This window comes from Ammospiza nelsoni, chromosome 2, assembly GCF_027579445.1.
Source record: "Ammospiza nelsoni isolate bAmmNel1 chromosome 2, bAmmNel1.pri, whole genome shotgun sequence".
Classification (NCBI taxonomy): Eukaryota; Metazoa; Chordata; class Aves; order Passeriformes; family Passerellidae; genus Ammospiza; species Ammospiza nelsoni.
Window position 1 is genome coordinate 93,655,558 of NC_080634.1, and position 24,054 is coordinate 93,679,611.

The 24,054-nt window shown below is 39.3% G+C and overlaps 1 protein-coding gene across 2 annotated transcripts in view; it reads left to right on the forward strand.

Annotated features, from left to right (window-relative positions):
* The window catches only part of GRTP1 (growth hormone regulated TBC protein 1), a 34,479-nt gene extending 10,425 nt beyond the window's left edge, over window positions 1-24,054 (forward strand). For both annotated transcript variants that reach the window (XM_059494057.1, XM_059494058.1), the window contains 5 exons: window positions 4,769-4,893; window positions 6,618-6,714; window positions 20,965-21,137; window positions 21,250-21,435; window positions 23,557-24,054. In XM_059494057.1, the coding sequence (XP_059350040.1) occupies window positions 4,769-4,893; window positions 6,618-6,714; window positions 20,965-21,137; window positions 21,250-21,435; window positions 23,557-23,646 (671 nt within the window). In that variant the 3' untranslated portion in view covers window positions 23,647-24,054. The remainder of the gene's footprint in view (window positions 1-4,768; window positions 4,894-6,617; window positions 6,715-20,964; window positions 21,138-21,249; window positions 21,436-23,556) is intronic.

Sequence of the window (24,054 nt, forward strand, 5' to 3'; positions counted from 1 at the left end):
CATGCATTCCAGCAACACTTTGTTTTACATGCCCTATTCTATGAAAACTTAGTAGGACAAATGATGTTCTAAGATAGAAGTGGCTGTCCTTCTAATGGAGAGGTGACATGCTGGGTGCAGAAAGACTGGATTGTAAGTTGTAGCTTCCTTGGGGGAAACTTCCTTTAGGCTGGGCTGTTCTGAATTTTAGCTCTTGTATCTCATCCTTTCTCTCCACTGAAAAACAGAAGTGTGTCTGTGTCTGCAAGTGCTCAGGCATGTACATGCAGCTAATCTGTGTTTCCACTCTTACATTTAATGAGGAGGAATTGTAGGTGCTGTGAAGCCTACAATGTTATACTTAACAGTCAGTCCCAGAGCTTGAGCTGTGCTGACAGTAATTCAAACAATGGTCATTGCCATTTCACTGGAGACAGGGAATATTTTACTATCAAAGCACTAAGAAGCTTTTTCTGAAGCATCTCTGAAATTGTGAGTGGAAGTTGGGAATTTTCAGGTGAGTTTAAAGCATTTAACCATGCAAGAGGAAGGGGAAGGGCACTGTCAGCTCTTGTGGCTCTCTGTTAGAGGAGCCCTGACAGGTCATATCCAAACAGCTGTCTTGTGGTCTTTGGTCTACTAGAACAGCTGAAGGAAGAACTGGAGGAGTAAAGTGTGTAGTGACACTTCCTCAGAATGTTTTTCCTAGTCCCCAGTTATCTGCTGTTTTGAGAGTTGCCAAGACATGCTGCATGTTTGTACCCAATAATGCTGGATGGGAAAAAATTTCAAATAATTGCACATAATTTTGCAGATTTGTGCAGTCTCAATGCTGTTAAGCATCTCCCTCTAAACTAAGTAGCTTTTATCCACCTGGGTTTATGCTAGATAAGGTAGCCATTTTATATCTAAGGTCTTCCTTGTTGCCATTCTTTCTGTAATTTCTCTAATTCTGGTGTCACCTTTTGGAGATGAAGGGGACTGAAATTTATGCATGTGCTTCTCAGATTTATACAGTGGCAATATTCTTCTTTTGTAGGAAATCCTAACCCAGTTGGCTTTCTTGATTGCTAAAAGCTCTTGAACTGTTACTTGGCAGTGGGGGTTGTGAGGGTCAGTTTTTCTGACTTTAGTTAATGAAAAACTTGGCCTTAACTTAAAACAAACAAACCCCCAAGCCTCCAAAACAATTTATAGTTCCAGGTATGGCAGGAAAAAGCTTGAGGATGACTGCTAAACACCCAGTTATAACAAATATAAAACACCCTTTAAGTATACTTAAGTTTTTACAAGTTGCAGTTTATGGCCTAACCTCATTATTTGCAATGGAGTTTTTGAGTGTTTGTAGGTGACAATTGAATTTTTGCTCTGCTCTCTACTATGTAAAAAAAAAGAAAAGATCACCTGTCTGGAAGCTCTTCAGAGCAGATGTGCATCACAGATATAGCAGTGGCAAAAATGAACTTAAGCGGAGTAGAATATGTTAGTTATAAAAATACTTGTGTAATTTACTGACCACCTGTGTCTTGGAGTGGGAAGTACCCAGGATATGAAAGTAAAGATGCCATGGTTTAGGAAATGAATTCTTCAATTTAGCACTCCCACTAAAAGCATTTGCCAGTTCCTCTCCCCACCTCCAGCTGGAGGGACAAAAGGCAAAGATCATGGGTTGGGATAAGAACAATTTACTGGAAACAGCAATGAGATAAGAAAATGAACAGTAACAGCAACACTATTAATAACAAAAGGTATATAAAACAATTCACACAGAAAGAAAACAAAGGAAAATAGACAATACCAGGTGGCTCCCTCTGCAACTTTCTCAGCTGGATGGAACCCCTTCTCCCTGGAAGACAGTCCCTTTGCCAGGCCCCTGGCATTGGTCAGGTGGCACAGAACAACCTCCAGGCCCTATGGCCACACTTCCTCCCAGCTACTGCAGAAATTAACTCTGTCCTGGCTGGGATCAGGACAAAAGGGAAGGATGAGATAGCAGTGTGAAGGTTGTCTTGTAGATGCATGACTTCTGAAGTACCCTAAGTAGGAAAAGCACGAGACTGTATCTAAAAGCATTGTTTTTCTGGACTGTGCTTTCAAATCTCTCTGCTCCAGAAATAGCATCAATGACTGTGGTTCTTGGTACCAAAATAGACATCTGTTTTATAAACTGAGGCTAATCTATTCTGCCTGTTTGTGTTACTGAATGAGGTTGAAATACTGCAGACTCATGAGAGGGAAGAAAGAATCCAGTGGTCTTCTCATGGTTGCTGCACAGAGATAAATCAGCAGGAAAGCTGGTGGTTGTTTTTGTTTTATAGCAGCATAAAACGGCCAGCTCAGAGACTGGAAGGATTGTAAAAAAATTGCTATTGGGATTTAATATGAATTTACAACAAAAGAGTAGCTAATCTTTTCATTGTTACCTCCTTCCTGGTTCTGTGCTCCCATAGCTAGTTTACTTATAAGCAGCAGATCTGCACATGAAAAGGTGGTCATAATTTTGGGATTTATGTAGCAGTGTAAGATTCTAATGTTCATTTTGCTGGTTGAAAAGAACCCAGATTTTTTTCCCCCAAAACAGTGCTAGTTTGAGGCTGTGTTCCTTTGGACAGTAATGTCTATTAAAAGCAAAGTAAATTAATGGACAGTAGGTCAGAGGGTAAGCTGTGCAGAGCATGAGAAGGAGATGTTTGTATGTCTCCCCTGGAACAGATGGATTAAAGTGGATGTAAGTGGTGAAGCCAAAAGAACAGTCCTTGCCTGCTCCTTCCATTTGCCTCAAGTCATCTCTGACCCTCATCTTGTGCCATGGTAAAACATTGGCCTGTGTGTGCCTGTGGAGGGTTGAGTTCCTCATCTTGAGTCAGAGGAGCCTCAGAACTGGAGGAGGAGGAAGGAGATCATGCAAATGGAGCAGAAAGGGCAGGATGGAGAGGGAATGGGATCCTCTGCTCTTGTGCTCAAAGGAATAATCTGGCACAAGTAGTCCTGTAAGACCATGCTCCATATCTTCTATTAAGGGTAAAGCTTTTTAGCTCTTGTGTCTTGTTTTTTCTCTCCATCCCCTTACCCTAAACTAAAATATTTTTACTAAATATAGTTTTAAATCCTTCATAAAACTAGGGAAGGCTTCCCCCAGTCCTTGTGGGGAAAAAACATGCTCTGCAATCAGAAAAGAAGTTGCAGCTGATTCTCTCAATTGCAGGCTGTGAAATTACAGATGAGTTCAGTTTGAGTAGTCCCTGCTTTGTATATGATGCACTTTTCTTACTCTTCCCTCACCCTTTCTCTGCATACCTGGGGAGAAGAGCCATGGCTAAAATTCAGCATTAATCTTTTCTGTAACATTCCACATCTGCTTTAATAAAGAATAAATTCTGATTATATAAATACTATGCCACATAATCTTCCTACCTAGAAGAAACAAAAGAAATTTATTTATCCTGCAACAATCTGTTGTTCAGGTCCTCTCAAAAATTGTCTTTTTCTTCGTGTTTTTCTTTTCATACACATGAAAGGTGAAGTGAAATATTTTCCTGAAAATGATTTGTTCCCTTTAAAAGGAAGAGATAGCAATTAGTGTGATAACTTCGTCATGCATGTGACTTCCACTACACTTATCATGATTTTGGGGAGCTTTCTTCCTTTCCTTTGGTTGCTTATAGCTGAACTTTGTGTCAAAGCTGTAACAGACTTCTTCCTTTATGCTGGAAAAGGCTGATAAAAAGTGATAATTCTTAGGACATGAAGATCTGTACAGAAGTGCTGTTACTGAAGTTTGTTTTTAACTTTAACCCAATTTGTTGTTGTTAAATATAACCCAAACAACTTACTCATATTTTATTAATAACTCTTGGGTTTTGAAAATCTGCAAAGTTACTTTTAGATGGTTAAGCTGGAGAGAAAAATTCTGCACAGCTCTGTGCCAGTGACCTTGGGTTTTCTCTTTATGGAGTGAAGCAGGCCAAAAATTACCTCTGCCTGTTTTTTCCAACAATCAGGGGCTGTTTTGGGGTGACTAGCTCAAATTTGTGTGTCTAATTTTTAGACCTTTGTAAGGAGAGATGAATCCTACTGTTAATGTTTGGTCTGAAAGAAATGGTTGGAAATGTCAGTAATAATTGCATACTGCTTACTTGGTTAAGCATTGAGCTTGAAGCATGTGGGAATGTGCTCTGCTGCTTGGTTATCAGAAACCACTCCCATTCCTGGTGAGCTTGTACCTGTAAAGATGCAACTCTTCTCATGATCACATCATGGAGAAAATTAAATTTTAAAAAGGGATTTTTAAGTGGAAGTTGGCAGTTGTGGGAACAGGTCTGGGGTTTTTTGGCTGCTGCTGTTTGGTAGAAGTTCACTGAGTAAGTCAATTGAAAGTTCATCTGATTTGTTAGGAGAATGTGCTTTCCTAGAGGCAAACTCATGTCATGCCACTTGACTTGAAGTTTGGCAGTCTTGTATCTGTCAGTCTAAATACCTGATTTCCTTTCATTTAATTCTTTGCAGACATAGAGGGAGTTCAGTCTGCAGGAGAATTTCTTTAGGTCTGCTTGAAATTGGTTTCTGTACACTAATAGGATTATTCTTTCCAGGAATAGATTATCCTTGAATGCAAGTGCCCTTTTAGCCAAAATGGAGGTAAAGCTGTTTCTTAACATTAATCCATCAAAACAACAGTTCAATGAACTGTAGTGAAGCTTCAGTTGTACTTCAGAAGACCTATAAAAGTTCTTTTTTGGAAACTGACAAGGAACAGCTCTTAATTTTGGTCTTTTTCCCTTTTGTTTAGACATGAACAGAACATTTCCAGATAATGTAAAATTCCGCAAAACCGCTGATCCGTGTTTGCAACACGCACTCTACAACGTGTTGGTAGCATATGGGCATCACAATAAAGCGGTAGGATATTGTCAGGTGGGTAATCACTGTTCTGAAAACACTGTGGCATTTCACCAGTGCTGACTGCTCTTGTCCATTTGAATGTGTGTTTTTAGAAGCATACCCACAAACTATTTCTGTTAATAAACTGGCCCTGAGAGGTTTTTGAGGGGGGCAGGGTATGAATAGCTTCAGGCAAATTCAGATATCCTTCTGAATTTCTTGTAGCCAGCTTGATAATTCGGTTCCATTTGTTAGCTGCAACATAAGTAGTTGCTTTGGAGAGCAAGAGGGAGCGAGCTTGCCTTTCCCTTGCCCTGCCAGCTTTCCCCACACAGTCCTTGGGATCTACAAGGCATCATGAGATCTCAGTTTCCTGTGTTTTCACTGTCACGTTTTTCAAAGTACAGAAAGACCAACATGAATGTGGTATCCTGTGCTTGGGGGCTGATAGCATTATTTAGTGCCATCTCCCAATATAGATAACACAAGTAGGAAGAAAGTTTCTTTGAAATTCAACCTGATATTGCTTTGATGGCAGCTCAAGAAAGCTTCTGTTGTCACTGTCAAGTACTGTAAAGTTTCCTGTGGGACACAAAGAACATAAGTTGATTCATGATAGTCTGACAGTCAAGAAAAAAAAAGTGTCTGTCTTTAAGGATCTTATAGAAGCAGGCACTGTTATCAGCAAAATATGCTTTCAGTTCACTTATTAAGTTCTCTCCTGTCTCCTCCAGTTCCTGAGCAAGAATGTGTGTGCTAACACATAGCTCATTTAGCTGAGAAAGTTATGTAGTAAATACAACTACTCCAAAGTTGAAAGAATATGAACAGTATTTTTTTAAATCTTGAGAGGAGAAGACTTAGAGGGACTTAAATGTGCACTGAAGTCTCTGAACAAAATTTTCTTTTCTTCTGTACGCCAACTAGTTTTAGTACAGAATTTTATTTCCATTCTTAAAAAGAGGAATGATTTATATTATTTTCAGTAATACCTATTATCAAAATATAACTTTAATATGTTGATAATAACAGAAGGGGTAGAATTATGAATACTCCATTTTGCAAGTGTCAGGTTTCTATATAGAGGTGGCTAAACACAACACACAACTTCTAAACCATAGTAGCTTCTACATGTCCAATTGTTAATAAAATATTTTGGTACCTGTACTGTTTAATGGGCTAATGAAAGAAAAACACTTAAAAGACCCTTGTGTGGATTCTTTGCACATCTGGTCTCCTTGCAGGATCAGTGCTATTATATGTATCTGTGGAGGACTGTAGGTATTATGGAAGAAAATGGTTTGTACACAGCCTTTGTGAGAGTTAAGCAGCAAAAGCTTCTAAAAGCTGCTGGAACTGCAACATTTTACTTTGTGTTTGGGTCAGACATTCTCCTCCTGCAGCCTCACTATCTACCTGCAGGTTTGTTGTGTTTGTAGCGCTCATCTAATACAGCTGTGTTTGGGTTCTGATCAAAGCAACAGCCACTTTCAGTTGCATTGGGCTTTGGAATAAAAAAAAAAGGCAAAATTCAAAGTATAGACTGCTAAACCTTTACTTTTAATTTTCCTCTCCTTGATCTTTGTTAATAATTCTTGTGTGCAGGCTCAGCAGGTTACTCAACCAGTGGCCTTCATTACTAGAATTGATTGAATATGCAGACTTTGTAGAACTGTAGCAATTTAGCCCTTAATCAAAAGAAGTAAGCTAGAAACTATTAAGATAAGTGTATGCATCTCAAAATCTTTCTATTTCAGGGCATGAACTTCATTGCTGGATACCTGATTCTTATTACAAAGAATGAAGAGGAGTCTTTTTGGTTACTAGATGCTCTTATTGGAAGAATATTGCCTGGTATGTTAAAAGTATAGTTTTATTCATGTATTGGAGCTTGGCTTTTATCTTTGCATTCTTCTCCAGCTGTAGACAGTAACTGCATCTGGTCTGTTCAGTAGCTCTGAGTTCCCTTGCCTGGTCTCTGGGTTTGCAGGAGGTGTTTACACAATCAGTTTTGCCCCATGTATAAGCTGAACCTCACTGCACATGTGAGGTAGTTTAAAACCAGAAACAGATCAGGTTTTACAGCTGTATTTTTACTCCTGTGAAATGCATTTGGGAAAGTTTTTTCTTGGGATTTAATTACAGAGGGAGAATGGTTTTATTGTGAATTCCTATGAGCATTGCACAGTCTGACTACAGATACACCTTTAAGGTAGGTGGAAGGTCTCATTGGAAGACCAGTAGAAAATGGAGGACTGATTCCTTATTGGCCTAGTTTTGCTTTTGCACAGATTTTTATCTCAATTAAAAGGTGGAGGTGGAATTCAGTATGACACTGTCTACTAGGTACTGGTCAAGGTTGATTGAAACTTTCACTTTTTCTTCTGTCTGCTCATGTTTAAGATTAAACAACAGAAAAAATTTAGTTCCCTATTAAATAGAAAGTAAAGACCTTGAGAAATAAAGAAGAACAGCTGAAAGATTCTCTTCATGCTTTTGAATGACTGTAAGAAATTCTTTTACATTGAATACACCCTGTAGGAACTTGGATTTTCCTTGTGTGGAACCAGTGGTTGGACTTTGTTTCCAGACTGAAAGAGTAGAGACAGGCAGGGAATGCTATGAGTTGTTCAGTCAGTCTGCAAATATTTAACATTATGCAGCCTTGAAGTTTACTTTCAAGCTGTAAAAATAGGCTAAAGAAATCAACTGCCTGTTGCTTTTGTTCAGCCTTGAGAGCTCTAAGCTGTGCAAACAGGTAGGAGACAGGGCTGCTGTCTGCCCTGGGACCTGCCCCTGCCCTGCATGGGTATTTGCTTTGACATCCCTGTGTCAGGGACAAGGCACTCGGTAAAAGGCAGGTTTATTGTGAAGTGATGTGTGGAAACTCTTGCTGTTAATCCTTTCAATAGTCTTAAACACTTTTTTTGAGGCAAAGGAGGTGGAGTCAGAATTTTGTTTGTTGTTTCTGGCAGGGAACCTAATTCACTTTATCAGAAAGCCTTCATTTTTATATATCCTTCTACACTTTACTGATACTTGTGGCAAAAGTTGTTCTTATTTTTCCCTCCTAGCTGTTGACTTTATCTTAGGCAGGTAGCATTGGTGATGAGAAGAAACTCATAACATGAAATGCAATTACTGTGTGTAAAGTAGGTGTATATTTACTCAAGTTATAGGTGTATTTTTACTTTTCTGTAACACGATTGTTGTTACTGACTTTAGCCTGTGTCCAACTAGGCAATATGAATCTTCTATATAGTATGAATATTTGTATTGAATAATACAAGGCTTTATTGACAGAAAACTTGTTGCTGATGCTCTTTTTCCCTGCCCCAGAATTTAAAAGATATTTTTATCCCTTCTATTCCTACCACTCTCCAACATAGCTTGATTTGTTTATTTATAAAAGTCAAAGCATGACAGATAAAATAATTGGCATAATTTCAATGAAATACTGTGTGTGCATATGTGAGAGAAGGATTCAGACAGACCATATTCATAAAGCAACTCACTCAGGTAAATGATTACTGCCTGTTAACAGTGCAAGGTATTGCACATTTCAGTTTTAAGCCCTATAATTAGTTGTTAGGGAAGCAGAGAAGCATCTCTCAAGATCTTGTAGATCTTGAATGTTTTCCAGGTTTTCAGAGGGAAGACAAGGAATCAGTTTTGTTGGATCCTGTCAGTTGGATTAGCCAACATTTCCCCATTAGTTTGGTTGCTGATTTGATTTTCCTGATTTGTTTGGACTATAATACACATATTTTCCCCCTATCATTGCACCGAATATGCCTCCAGGTCATGTCCTCATTTTTGAGTGTGTCCTGTCAGTTCCAGTTAAATCAGTGGTGCTTTAGGACAGTTTGGAAATCCATTCTGTGCCCTCTGCCGTGTCCCTGTGGGTGCTTCCTCCCCTGCCCACACACATTTAATTACAATAAACAGCCACTCCAGAACCGTGGTGCTGACAGTGGTTTTCTTGGTCAGCAGATGAACTAAGCCAGCCACAGATCAATGGCATTGATTGGTAAATGTACAGTGTGACAGATGGGAACATTCTGGGCAAGTGACAGAAAATGGGACTCCATCAGTAAAGGTTTTCTGGCTGAATTGTTCTGTCACATCCAAATGAAAATAACACAGCTGGGAGAGAGAGGCAGTAAATTAGGCTTTGGTTGATTGGTAAGAGGAGTTGTGTGCATGCCTTTCATTTGGCTGAACTTTCATTTATCCAGCACTGCTGGATACAGCTGGGTGAGGCTGCTTCTGCTGAGGGCAAGCCCATGCATTTCTGCCTGTTGTCTGTCAGCAGCTCAGCCAGGGATTTGGAGGGATTATCACTTAAACACTGCAAGGGGGAAGAGAATTATTTGTTTAACTGAAGTTTTGGTGCTACCAAGTTGTTTTTATTCCCAGGCTCATTCAGACAGATGGCTGGAGTGGACAGCATTGCCCACAAGAAGCAGTATAGATTCAATTCCAGCTCAGAGTGGATATGCCTGCAGTTTGTACACAGCATAGCTCTGATGTTTCTGTTTTGTTCATCGCTCTGATCCTCGTTGAGAAGTTCTGGGGATTTTTTTGGTGCTGTTAAGGAAAGAGTGGGGAGATTGATTTAGAAAGCATTGGGTAGGTAGGACCTTTTAACTGTGGTACCTCAGTATGCAAGTAAAGGAGTATACTTGTCATATTTTACATATTTGTGGTTAAATGGTGAGCTTATGAGAAGAAAAACTCAACAACTTGGTCTCATTTTAGCATGACAGTTGTGCTTGCATATACAAGAATAATCCTCCCTTCCACCTTCAGTGGTTTTCTGGAAGCAATTGTGTATATCAATGTATACTCTACTGGACAAAACAAATCTACTGGACTATTATACTGGAGTTACTCTTACTGAAAAGTAGCTGTAGAGTATTTCTCCTGTGGTTAACAGAGGTCTCATGAGTTCTGCACTACCCCATTCATGGCCAACTTGATATCCTTTTATTTTACTGTCAATGTCAACTTTTGGGGGTGAGAAAAGTCCCCCTCTCTTTTGTGCTTACTTTTTATGTATTTGTAGGATGCAGTCAATTAATATTGGAGGTTTTTTTTATGGCTATGACCCTTCAGTCAAACTCTTATCTTGTGTGAAACTTTTCTTTGTTCCTGTTTTAGCCTAATAATTATTCTGTGTGCTTGTTCCAGTTTGATTTTTTTCAGTTCTTATTTTTGTAAACCTGATCACAGCGGCACACTTTTATTTTCTGGTGGAGAATCAGCTAGTGCCATGTGCAGTGGCTCTTTTTCACAGTGGAAAGTGTTTTCCTTAAGAGAGAAAAGCTGTAGGATTTCCCTTGCCTTTTCTCCCTAGTGGCACTCTGGTTTTGATTTGTGATCTCCATCATAATGCATGTGCTGTTCCTTCTCTCTTATTGTCAACAGAAGTTTTTTCCACAGCATTTAGGAATTCATAACACCTTTTTGCTGAAGTTTATTTGCACATTCTTGTTGTTTTCAATGTCATTATGTCTCTTACTCCAGTCTTTCCACCGTTACTTTGTTGTGCTTTGTGTATTGACATGGGTCAATACACAATGGGTCAGTATCTCTTGGTTTAGTGTTGTCAATAAATACCGGCTTTTTCTTTTTCTCTAATGTTCTTAATAAAAATCTTAAATGAGGTGTAACATTCTTCAAGAATCAGTCTCATTACTTTTTAGCAGCCATAACAATCTTCCTTCAGTCTACCCATGTGTACTGCCTGGTTGTTCATAAAACATAAAAGAGCAGAGTTTTGAATGATGAAATGGTCACTAAAGCAGTAGACTGCACTGAAGTAGCTGGCATTAGCTGCAAGTGCACAAGGTGCAAAGCAAGGTGCCACTGGTGTGCAGTGTAGTGCCTGCTGCCTAAGGCAGGTGGCTGCATGCTGAGAGAGCAGATATCTCCCATCTTTGTTCAGCTCTCTGGCTCACAGTTGTATCAGCCAGAGACTCCCAGGTTGCACAAGAGATTAGGCAGGGTAAGAGACAAGAATATTTGAACTGAATGGCCTCATAGCTATGTATTAAACTCTTGAATATCCTTCTGAGTGATTCATGTTATAACAATCTTTTGAGTCCCATCGTACAGACTTCCAGGTTTGAAGGGAAGGACCACTTGGGAAATGCAGAAGGCTGTACTAAGCTGTAAAGTATTTCTGTTTAGACTGTTTGCTCTTAATTGCAGTTGAGCCTGTATTTATGTTGTTCTTGTGGCTGAATTTATTTAAATACCCCAATTGGGTATTGCCAGGGAACCTCTGAATGCAGAACTGGCTTGGCAGCTGCATCTTTTCAGATCTGCATCTCCAAAGGGAGTGGACCCCTTCACAGGGAGTGTTTTTATTTAGCTGCGCAGGTAGAAAACACTTCTAAACTGAGCTGAATTTGCAGCCTAAGATGGGGACTGTTGTGATGAAAAGCATTTCCTTTCAGAGAGAAGATTTGAGCACCTCAAGCATGTGCTTTTGGTGTGGAAAGCTCCTTTCAAGGCTATGTGTGACATGCATGACACCATGTTTGCAAAGTTGTTGTTGACAGCTGAGCTTTTTTTTATAGTACCATCAATCCAAAAAAATTCAGCAGATTGATCAGTTCTGGGCTGCTTCTTTATCTTCCTCTGGCAGCTCTCAGCTACAGGTGTGTGAGTTGGCAGGATTCTCACTCATCCATGGAGTTCCTCTGTGATTGCATTTGAAGCATAGTGGGGTGCCCCTCTGGCCTCCAACATCACATCTAACACTCAGAGACAGGAGCATTCTGCTGGTCAGCTGAACAGTTAAGAGCTTTGAAATATGGGACTCCATCATGTTAACCCCCAGCCACAATGAAAGCATTAATGCTTGAGCATTAGAGGTCAGTTTAATATACCTAGGAATTAAGCATGTACTGTCCTGTTAAGCTGAAGGTGGAATAAAGGAGTCATGTGCCTGTATTTAGAAACCATGATAAGCCTGAAATCCTCATTACTTATAAATCTGAACTGCTAGGGGATTTGTGAGACTTGAGCAAGCAGGAAATAAGCAACTGATGAGGTTTTTTTCTTTAAAATTACTCAGGTAATTTGAAACATTTGAAATAATTACTTTCTGTATCATATCTCCCTCCCACCAATTCTCAAACCTCATCAATAAAAGAACAATCTCATTATTTAGGTGTGTTTTAGGTGGCAGGGTAGAACTCTTACACTTTTGTGTGAAACAGAAATTTGCTGTATGTGACAAGAATATCCATGTTGTCAGCCTTACTTTTGTGAGGAAGCATGCAGCAAAAGCACCCTAGTGTTTAAAAACACTGAAGAATATTGTGTTCCTTGATGTGTGTCTTTAAACTACTGTATTTACACTGGAAGCAGGACCTGTTCCACCAAGGCAAAGTCAAGAATGCCTCCTTCATTCTGACAAGCAAGCCTTCATTGATATAATTTGATTATGTTAAACTTAAAGTATCTTCAGTAGGCCATCCATGCACTACTCTATGTGAGACTGCAGCCTTTGGCTGTCTGTGCAGATGTGCTATTTGCTTATCTACCTAGTAAATCAAAGTTTCATCCCTTTCAAAAGCCATCAGCAGAATAACTTGTCAGATGAAATCTTAGTTCAGCTAGGATTGATCAAAGGTAGAATTCCCTGGCTGCATACAAAGGAGGAAGTTAGGTAGAGTAGCATAAACACAGAAGGGTGGGTTTGGGAGAAGAGGTCCTGGGTTTTTTGTGATGTGGAAGAACCTATTAGTGGCCAAGCCTTAGTATGCAGCACAAGGCTTACTTATTTTGTGCTTTATATTTGATTAGAGTAGCCATGTTGGAGGGCTGTTGCATTTTTTTAAATTTTGTTTTTATCTAATGGCTTGAGTTGTGAAAGCACTCCTGTGCATGTGGTATTGAAATGATGCTTTTGACAGAGCCATCTCCATGCTGAAGGGACTGTGCTGTTCCACCTGCAGAGTTAACGCAGCACAGCCACAGCAGCTTTTTTTGGGTTTTTTTTTTTTTTTTTTGGGTTTTGTTACTTTCTGATGGTCAGCCAGGGCTCTGTATGTTCAGTTACAATTTTAATAAATGAACCTTCCTGAATATGTCACTTTGACAGTAAGAAGCATAACATATCAGCTGACAAATGTATGATGGGTTATACGTGCTCAAAGCAGAACCCAGTACACAGTTTTGTATTTTAACTTGTAAATCCTCATAAAATGTATTAATATGCTTGAAGTTATCTGTGTATTAAATACCAAAACTCATAAAACTGGAAATGTAACTGGAAATCTAACTTTCCATACAAAAACAGGTGAGGAAATAGTAATTCTTCCCATTGTGGCCTTTCAGTACTTAGAGAGAGCTTCAAAAAAAGGTGGAGAACAACTTCTTACAGGAGCAGATCATGATAGGACAAGGGGGAATGGTTTGAAATTAAAATAGGGGTGCTTAGATTAGATGTTAGGAGGAAATTTTTTACTCAGAGGATAGTAAGGCAGTGGAACAGGCTGCCCAGAGAAGTTGTGGTGCCCGTCCTTGGAAGTGTTTAAGGCCAGGTCAGGATATCTGAGAGGTCCCAGACTTGGTTTGAAAGAGTGACCCTGCCACCACTGCTAGTAATGTGTTCAAACTGTAAATCAGTCTTATTAAAAACACTTGCTATATTTTTAAATTGGAATTTGAGTTGTCTGAATTTGCAGGTATTGCTTTTTTTGGAGTCTTTCTCCTATTATATTGAAAAGCCCACAATGCCTGGTGTGCTTTCTCTGTGGATTTGTTTACTTTTCATTTTTCTTGCATAAATGCTACAAATAAAGAGGTTCCTTGCAGAACTCAGTTTTTCTAAATATGACCTTTTCTTTCATGTCTTTTCCAGTTCTTCAACTGCCTGAATTGTAAATATCAGAGCTGGGTGGAGTTTTCTAACCTCAGTTTTGCTAATGTCATAATCAGAGATGATATATTCTCTCTTCAGTAGTGAATATATCCAATGATTGCTTTGGCTTTTTTGAGCTATTATGTGATTACTCTGGATTTTTATTGTATTTGCAACTTAAGATACTGCAAAATTGAGTTTTTCAAAAGTTCAACTCTATTAAGTGTTCGGTTTTTTAAAATATGTCATGGCAGAAAGAAGCACTGACAGCAGGCTTTGATACCGTTTCAAAATATTGTGTAATGCACATGCAGCACAGGTAGCAACATAAAGAATGTGTTGGTGTAAGGAGATGTGCTTTGGGAGTTAAGAAAATTAAATGAAGAAAATCATGTACAGTAGTGACTTTTGTCTACCTCATTGTACAAGATGTGAGTGTTTAGTTTGAGAGAGATGCTTAGAAAATGCAACCTTGGTTGCACTAGAACTATATCTGCTGGTCCAGCTCTCAGTTGTAAGGTGCTTGTGTCCCAGTCTCACGTCGTGTGCTCAGTAGCCCCCATGGTGTGACTGTAGCATTCTTGTGAAGAGCTGATGAAAGTAAGAATGGAGTTCTTCTTAAACATGAGAGGATATCACTGCTGTGTTTTGTGCTGAGGTGTTAAGAATAACTTGTCAGTGTGGTCAACTGATAAAATACCTATTCTTCCTAATCCCATGGAGGAGTTATAGACAGAGATCCAGGAATCCTTATTCAGCTGAAGTCATCAGTCATTAAGACTCATTATGCAGTTGTAAGCTTTTTTTTTAAAGTTTGTTTCCTCAACAGGCATGATAAGCAGTTGTGGTTTTCAATGTTTGTTCTTGCATTTCCTCTCTGTTTGAGGACATTGGTGATAAAAGTCTGTCAAAGGGTTTTCAGAGTTAAGGCCTTGGCTCCTGGGTCAGCCCCATAAGCTGCAGACTTCTCCAAAGCATGGAGCTCTTTAGGCAGGCACAATTCATGGGGTGCAATGACTGGAGTCAGGCCAGGGTATTTGGAAACAGCCAGTGGGGAATATTTTGTGTATAGTGTGTCTGTCAGCTCAGTGATACTGTGAAAAACTGCTATCCACAAACGTAGCCATTCCAATGGTAGCAGATATGGAGAGGGGAGAGAGGGAGGAGAGGAGAGTTGGCCAACAGTATTTTGCTCAGTCATATCTAAGCTATATGGGAGTGGTTTGGTATCTATAACTTTAAGCTGGACTAGTTTTAAATTATGCAAATGTCTCTACTGAGCAACACATAATAGAACTGGTGCATAAATAAATAATTAAAATAGCCAGTTTTATTCTCTGTAACTAGAATGTCTGAAAGTTGCATTTGTGTTTTCCAAACACATGCTGCTAACTTCAGTTTGTTTCTCTGAGGAGTTATACATTAAGTCTTTGTTTCTTTGTATTTCGTCTCTGTCTTCTGTAATGTCTGGAAGGATGACATCTTTGCCTGCCTTTCCATTGTGTTTCTAATCAACAAGCATCCTTGTTCAGTTTCCAAATGGCAGGTAGCTACTACATCTGCTCAGAATCCCACTGTGCTCTGTGAAATGCAGATGGGAAACCAAAGGCTCTTTCAGCTCCCTGGGATCAGTTTTCCAAGTTTGGGACTACAAGCAAAAGATGAATACAGGCAGATGGCATTATGTAGAAACAAACACTGCCTTTTTGTGCTGCTGGAAAGGTGTTAATAGTAAGTCATTTCTCAAGATATATTACTCTAAATTCTGTGTAATCTCAATATCAACCAATAAGGATCTATAAAATGCTTGCATTCCCATTTTTTTAAGATAGTTCAGCTATCCAAAATAAATTTGATTTCCTTATATTTTCTTAAAGCCAATGTTCAGTTGTGAATGATACCAGCTAATGCTGGTTGTTGTGTGAGTTCAGTACCCCAGGACAGAAGTTCAGTCAGTTTAGTTTGAAGGAAGAGATAAAATATAACTTGAGTCTGTTGCTTGGTTTGTTAGAGGTCTTTTTTTTTTTTCTGTTCCCTGGAAAATGAGGAACTTGTGCTTTAAAAATGGCATAGTTAAGAGGTTGTAGCTTGCCATTTAACCACATATCTGCAGGATATCACTCTGGCCAGGACACCTGCAGGGGTCACTCTGGCCTGATCCTGCAAAAAGAATTGGCAGTACTCTTGGGTTTCCTCCTTTTCCTGTTGTGGCTTGATTTCTTCCCAAATGTAGGTTGTTCAGCTTTTAATGTAAGGCTCCTGATGTAGATACTTAGAAGGCACAAAAGCTGATATGTTTTAAATGTTTATATTTTCCCCCTACAAATGCACATGATGGAATCTGTTTTGGGTTTGACTTGAAACATAGGAAATGTAGAATGGAGTGCTTTTCATGAAATTCTGTTCATGGAAACCTCTGAGTTTTTGTGCCAGCCCTTAGGCCTGCTCTATTTCCCTTCTGGATTTCAGTGAGGTGTGGTAGCAAATGGTATCTCCAGCAAGGAGACATGATTGAATGGTGCTTGGTGGTATAAAAATGAACCATTTCTGCTACTATGGGAGAAGAGAGAGCTTTACTGTCATCTCTCACACACACACACCCATCCCAGTTCTCATGGACATTTATAAACATATTCTTGTGAATAAAATACTTTACATTGTGTGGACTGTGAGAAAAGTTAAATCAGCCAATTTTTAACTTTCCAGTTGGTTTGGATCTCCGAGACAAATCATTCTGTTCCAGGCTGGGCTCTGTAGGCTCTTGAAATAATAGAAATGCTGGAAGATAAGCAGCAGAGCTGAGGTCTTGTTTTGGGTATTTTTGTAGCACTTACAGATTTAGTTCCATAGGAATATGTATATTTAACCTGACATATACACAACAGACCGGAAGGATTTTTTTTAACTTGTGTAGCTCTTGACTCCTAGAGATAATTTAAGACTATAAGAGTATTGCTTCTTAAACTTTTATTTTTGGAACCTCTTAATCTATTTGTAACAGAGAACAAGGTCATAGAGTCCCTACAAGCTTTATCCTTATTTCCTGCAAATCTTATTACTGTTCTGGAGCACAAGCAGCCAGTTATGTCTTAGTCCTGGACATTCTGGTAAGATCCAGAGGTGCTGCCTATTGTGACAGGGAGACAGTGAAATGTGCTGTTAGGAGTGTCTCTGCCAGGACAGGTTTCCAGCTCAGTGACTGCATGCCACAGGCAGTGCAGTGTTGGCAACAAAAAGCCCTTTGAACAAGGGAAAAGGTCCCTTCATGTGGTCACCTGTGTTGTACAGTAGCAATAAAGTAGCTGGCAGCTGGCGAAGCTGGCTTTTCCTGTTTGCTGCTTGACTCCAAGAAGCAGCAGCTGATGATCCCAACAGAGCCACAGGGCTACACTGCTGTCTAGGGTCAGGACTTTGATGAGGAAGGAGCACTTGGCAGGATGAATTCCATGTGGGATCCTGCTCACATTGCCCTCTGTTACACTCTCAGGCACTCCTAAACTTAGCAAGGCATCCAAAATCCATAGGCAGCTACTCAGAACAGACTGGGCAAAGCACACGGGTAAGCAACAAAGGGAAAGCTGAGAGGAAAGTACAGAAAGCCTTGGATCAGGTTACAAAAGCACTTGAAAATGCCAAATTGCAAATTGAGAAACTTGATGTTCATCTAGGTATTTTTCTGGAATTTAATAATAAATTAATAATACAATAATAATTTATAATGCAATATTTCATTTCTCGCCTTCCAGAAAATGTGATGAAAAATAATGTAGTTTGTGATCACCTAAAAATTATCACTTCTGTTTGACCATTTGAAGGAAAATAGGAAACAGCCTGGCTATGTATGTTTTTTCAGGGGAATGGTATTTTGTCAGAGGACATTCCTATAAACCACCTAGATCAACAGATATCAACAATATAATTAGCCTGTTTTTTTTAATTAGTAAGTGGAAGATTGAGAGCAGTTACTGACTCAGGTTTGTTCTGGGTCATGAACTGCTCAGTATTTTGCCAGGTTATTGAGAGGGGAAAAAATAATTAAGATGCTAATTTAATGTGGATCATGCAAATCTAAAATTTCCAAACAGTTTGTAAGATGTAAGATATGTCAGGAATATAAAGCTAATGTAGTTTCCATGGTAGATGAGTAAAAATAGTTGCCTGCACTGTATTTTCTGAAAAACAGCTTTGTGGTGTGGGGGAGAGGTAGGCTTGTGTAGACTTGGTTATAAACAAGGATATTTTGACTTCTGGGCAGAGCAGCCAATTACAAGATATTAGGAAAATAGGGCACACAGTGAAGCATTTGCAGCAAGGGAGCGCTGCAGGATTTTTGCTGAGGGGACATTTCCACAAGGCTTAATGACTGGGAATCCCTAGTAAATAAGAAGGGAACAGAAGAGCCATGTAGGTTAAATGTTACCAAGCACTCAGGCACTGAACCAAGTTACAAAATCAGTTTCCGTAGTGAAACCAGACGTGGACTGTGAAAGGTGTTCCTTGTAAGTGATCTGTGGGTAAGTTTTGCGCAAATATAAGGTCCTCCAGGAATGTTTCTGAAGGATTTCCAAAACGTGGCTTTCCTAATTTGAGGTGCTAATCTTATATATATACATTTATGTATAAAAGTATATATACAGGAAAAATAAATAGAAAATTGTAATTACATATTAATTATGTGTAATAATTATAATTAATACCTGCATGAACTATAATTAACATACAACAATTATATGTAAATATGTCTTGGGTGCAGATTCTTTTAACCTAACTTCTGTTGTGAACTGGCAGCTAATATCCTGAAAACCCCTGCTGCTCAGTTATTGGCATTTGCATAAATAGTTAATCACTCCTCCCACTGGTTCTGCAGCAGGGCTGGGCTGAACATTGCCGTGCTGTGTCCCAGGGCACATGGGAGCTGCTCCTGCTCCACGAGGAACAGCAGGGGGTTGCCCCACATAGATGAATAGCTCCTTTTTTCTTCCTCTCCAGCAGTACAATCTAACAGACTTGAATGAAAGTTTAATTTACACCAAAGCTTCCTGGCTGCTTCAGTAATTTGTGAAGTAGCCACATCATCTGTCTGTTAACTTTTTGCTTCCCAGCTCTCAAAGAGCTGGTACATGTCCAGTTGTGTTCCTGAGAGCGTGACATTTACTTTGCTGTACAGATTAAAAATAGCAGCCGCTCTTGCTTTCAGCATATCAGATGATTGCAGTGGAGCGAGTGGGCTGCTGGCCTTCCTCCTGAGGACATTTGCCAGTGGTAACTTGAAGATTTCAGTACTCACATGTTTCAGGAGCACAGATAAAGAGGAAAATATGGTTTCTGGATGTATGAGAGGAGGAAGGATAGGAAGGGGAAAGGGCTTGTTCTGCTACTTGTTATTTGAGATGTGATTAGATTTCACTTGCATTAAAGCAGCAAGTGAAAAAATAAAAAATTAAAAAATATTACATTAAAAGATATGTACTCAGCCAATTAATGTTACTGTTCAAAATGAGCACAGCACTAAATACAACATATGCAGAAATAGAGGGTTTTGTGCTGGTTCAGAGGTCATGGTGTGTTTTCAGTACACTTTTCCATGGGATTTTTTGTGTTTAAGCTGTTGGAGCTTTCCCTGCAAGCAATTGGAAGGCAGATGGTTAAATAATTTTTTGAGTGGCAGTGACTCTTAGGTCTGTAGAGGAGTTTTACATCTCAGTCTTCAGGGAGAACTCAGACAGAAAGCTAAGTTCCTAAAGATTGAATGTGATGCTCTGTAGTACCATTAAAAACTCCTGTAGATGTTCCAGTTTGGACAGAACAAATGTAGAGCAAATAACTCATGGGGTGGGGTGTCTGTTCAGGTAAACCATTGGCACAGGAAAGAGTGGAATATTAAACTGCTCTTGTGAAATTACAGAAATTTAAGTGGTTATAGATGTACTGCATAGTTTGGATGTATTTTTAAACTTACCTGTGACACTGGGAGGCTTTATTAGATTATTTCAGTCAAATAGACTTTGCTCTGATTCCTTCACCTCTGTATGAACCATTGGCCTGTGCTGTGTGAGGCCATTGGTAGAAGCCAGTTAAGACAGAGAAACCTGAATTGCAGCTTTCCAGAATCAGTGAAGGAAGGCATAGAAAAGCACTTGTGTTACCACTGGTTTCTTTCCATAACCAAAGGTTAACAGCATAGGTCTTGTCAGCAAAGTGCTCATGAACTATCAAAAGTTGCTTCCCAGGACTGGAGCAGCCAAATCCAGCTCAAATGTTTCTGTCAACATATAAACCCAAAATACAAATTTCTTAAACATCTGTGTAATTCTTGTGTCATACTGGGGCATTAGAATACTTATGAATTGCAACATCTTTTTCTTTCCTTAAATATACCCAAAGCTACTTGTTTATAGAGCTGAGATGCTTGTTATTCTGCCTGCACCTTGGTAATGAAATTGCTTACCCTGACAAACAGGCTGTGAACTGACAGCCAGAGTGCTCTGTTGTTCTTAATTGTGAATTTACCAGTTACTGCAGTGACCCCAAGTGCAGGAATGTAGGTCTTATTTCAGTCCCTGTGTTGCAGGTAAGTTAAGCAGGAAGAGATGTTGCCTGAGCAATCTGTAATTCACTTCTTTTCAAAATAATTCAATGAAAAATGGGATTTTTCATTGAAAGGAGAGGAAAACTCCTACCTTAATGGCTAGGTCACTCCTGGGAAGATGGGGAGTGTCCAGCATCTCTGCACAGCTGATGCTCTGAGGAATTTGCATTTCTAGTTTGACTGGACCTGGTCTAAAGGCTACAGGTTATGGTGGTGGTTTGGGTTTTGTGTTACCTCCCTGGGTGTCATGTGGACTGGGAGTTGTGCAGCCCCCACACAGGGAGGAGGTGGTGGTAATACTGAACTCTTTAAATTTTTGTAGTTTAAGCTAGCAGTCAAAAACCACCTAAACAATCCTTCCTTGGGAAGGAAGAATGCATTGCCAAAAAACATCAAAGAAGATACTTCAGTAGGCATGAATGAATGAAGTGTTTGTGTGGAGGGATCAGCCTGGCTGAAAAAGCAGCACTCTATGACCACAGTGCAGAGATCTTTGTGCTGTGGGTTAATTTACTTCACTTTGGATTCCTAGGCTCAGAGTGCCTTTATACATTCAGCTGCAGAGGACATTCTCTTCAATTTCATGAAAGGATTATGTGCACAGATTCCTGAGTTTTGATTTCTTCTCTCCAAGATTATTACAGTCCTGCAATGTTGGGCCTGAAAACTGATCAGGAAGTCCTTGGAGAACTTGTGAAAATGAAAGTTCCAGCTGTGGCAGAGCTGATGGAAAGACACGGAGTCATGTGGACCCTAGTGGTGTCACGCTGGTTTATATGTCTGTTCATCGACATCCTTCCAGTGGAGGTAACTGGTAACATAAAGTTCTCTTACTACACCCCTGATTATTGCATTTGTACTGCTTTAGTAATTGCTTACTGGAAACCAAGGTTAATCTGAATTCTCTCCTTTACTGCAGACTGTACTCCGAATATGGGATTGTTTATTCTATGAAGGGTCAAAGATCATCTTCCGTGTGGCCTTAACATTGATTAAGCAAAACCAAGCTTTTATTTTGGAAGCCACGAATTTCCCTGACATTTGTGATAAATTTAAGCAGATCACCAAAGGAACATTTGTAACAGAGTGTCACAGCTTCATGCAGGTAAATTCTCAGCAGCTTTTAGTCATTCCAAATTAAAACCAAGACTGACTTAGAAATGTTTTTCACTGAGCAAAATATGGATACAGTTAGGAGAAACCTAGCTGTTAGGAGTGTTTTTTAAATAAGAAACTAAAACCTTTCTAATAAATATATTAAATAATTTATACTTAATAATTATTATCAATTAAATATTATATTTAATAGTTATTACCTAATTCCATATATAGAAATCCATCCACATTATCTGTCATACAGGGGGAAAAAACTCTTTTGCCCTTTTTACCAGTTAAGGCAGGAAGTCTGATGAGAAGATAATTTTAGTGCATTTTTCCAGTGAACTGTGGATATTGACCCTGTGCAGTTCACTTTCAGATAAACTGTAAATACAGTATTGTAGAATAAGCACAAAGTGAATTTTAAATTTGCACTGGTAATTGGCTGTAGTGCCTGAACACACAGAATTCTGTTTAGAACAAGATAGTACTGGCAGGTTCTTATTTCCAGACAGAAACCCATGAAGTTGAATGTCCAAATGCTATGACAGTCTGCAAGCTAAGAAATTGCAGTGAGCAATTTCTTTTAAATTATTAATACAGTGGGTGCCACATGAATACAAAACATTAGATTCAGGGCTTATCTCAGGAGATGGAAACATAAAAGGTGGTAGCTGCAGAACAAGGAACAGAAGCACATCTGTCATAAATCACTTGGTCAACTCCACTGTCATTTTTTGCTCAGTGTGCACAAACCCACGTCCTGGAGGGTCACACTTACCCCTCAAAGTGTTTCATGCTCATGACACATCTCTGTGCCTAGGTCAGTCACAGTAGGCTGTCACTTATACTTTCATTATTGTTCATATGGAAGAAAACTTAGCTTAACTTACTGACACTTTGAAGTCTTTTAATTAAAGGAGCAAGAGAAAAATCACAGGTACAGCTTTAATTTAGAAGGAAGATGTGTGAGGGTTTTTTCCATTCCATAAACAGTTTAGAATAAGAATTTTATTAAATGTTAACTGCCTTAAGAACACCTGTTCAGAGGCTGATGCTAACACTTGTGCTTGAAGGACTTCCCCCCCCCCTTTAATTGTGTTAAATTTTACACCAGCTATTTTTAGAAAATCAACCACCTTTTTCTTGCAGTTACCCTGAGTAAAAGCATTTTAACTGTTATTTATTGTAGTAATGGGGCTTTGAAGACAGTTAGATAAACAATTTAGGTTAGGTTCTCCTGTAACTTTGAAACTTTAGTGCTTGGATGTTTGTTGGATTTTTATCAGCAGTACAGGTGTTAGTAGCAGTAGAGGTGATGGCAGGTATCTTTGTGCCTCCTCCCCCAGAAGAGAACCTTAGCCTTCAGTTTGAAGGTTTCTTTGCCAGAAAGCTGTTCTGAACTGGTTCAATTACAGTCTCATCACTGGAGCTGTCATTTAACAGCTCCAGAGAACTGAGGTGCCCACACACCTTAACTGTAGCTTAAAGTGCATAAATCTGGAGCTTTGCTTCAGTTTTGTTCACTCAGAAGTTCTAGGTGAAGTAGTGGAAACAAATACATTCTTCTTAAACAACAACTGAAAACAAAAGAAAAAAACTAATTGAAGATGTGTGCTAGCATTCAGCACCCACCAAGTCCTTACATCCATATCCATTACTGCTCTGGGAAGGCTGGTAGAGAAGAGGAGCAAAGGTAGTGTGTCCTGAAGGATTAAAACTGATTTTTTGCAGTAGGAAGACACTGGTTTCTTTGTGTTCCAGAGCCTGACCACCTCTGCTGGCACCACACAAGAAGTGCACTGGTGCTTTGTCACATTACCCAGGACAGTTTAATATGTTCTAAATCTGCCACTTTCTACCACCAGCCATCTAAAATAATCTCAACTGGACACATATTCAAACCCAATTTTCTATTTGTGCAACTTACTGCACTTGTTATGAGCTGCAGGTTTACTGTGTGGTTACAGCCCAGTAGATGAAGATGTTACCCTGTTACAGGCAGGCCAAAGAGCAGTGAGCAATTTCACAGTGTGGACATGGAAGCAGGGATTTGACACCTCAGAGAATTCTAGCATGCTGTCCAAAGCCAGCATTTTAACTAACAATTTTCTTCTTTTGCCCTCAGAAAATATTCGCTGATCCTGGAAGCTTCTCCATGGCAACAATCAACAAACTCCGAGAGACTTGCAGGGAGAAGGTGCTTTCTCAGGGATAAATGCCAGATGTAACCAGGTGGTCAGATACTGCAGCAATTGACACATTCCTCTATTTGCACTGATTAAAGCACACTTTAAGTTTTCCATGAATTAATTGACACTTGACCAATTTTTCCTGCCTTTTAAGTAAGTGTGTTAACACTTTGTACTGTATGTCAGATTTGATAACTGGAACTGGTGGTTCTGTTACTGTTTGTTGGTGGTGTGTTGTTTTTATTTTTTAAGGATTAAGGTATCTTCAGACTAGAATGTGATCAATGTCAGGAGGACCCTCCTTTTAAATAAATAATCCCAGGGAATTTTGTAATATTAAAAGCAAACAGATGTAAAAAATTATGTATTACTGTGTTAACTGTGACACTATTACCATTTGTACAAAATAAATTAATTTAATTTGTCAGAACCTG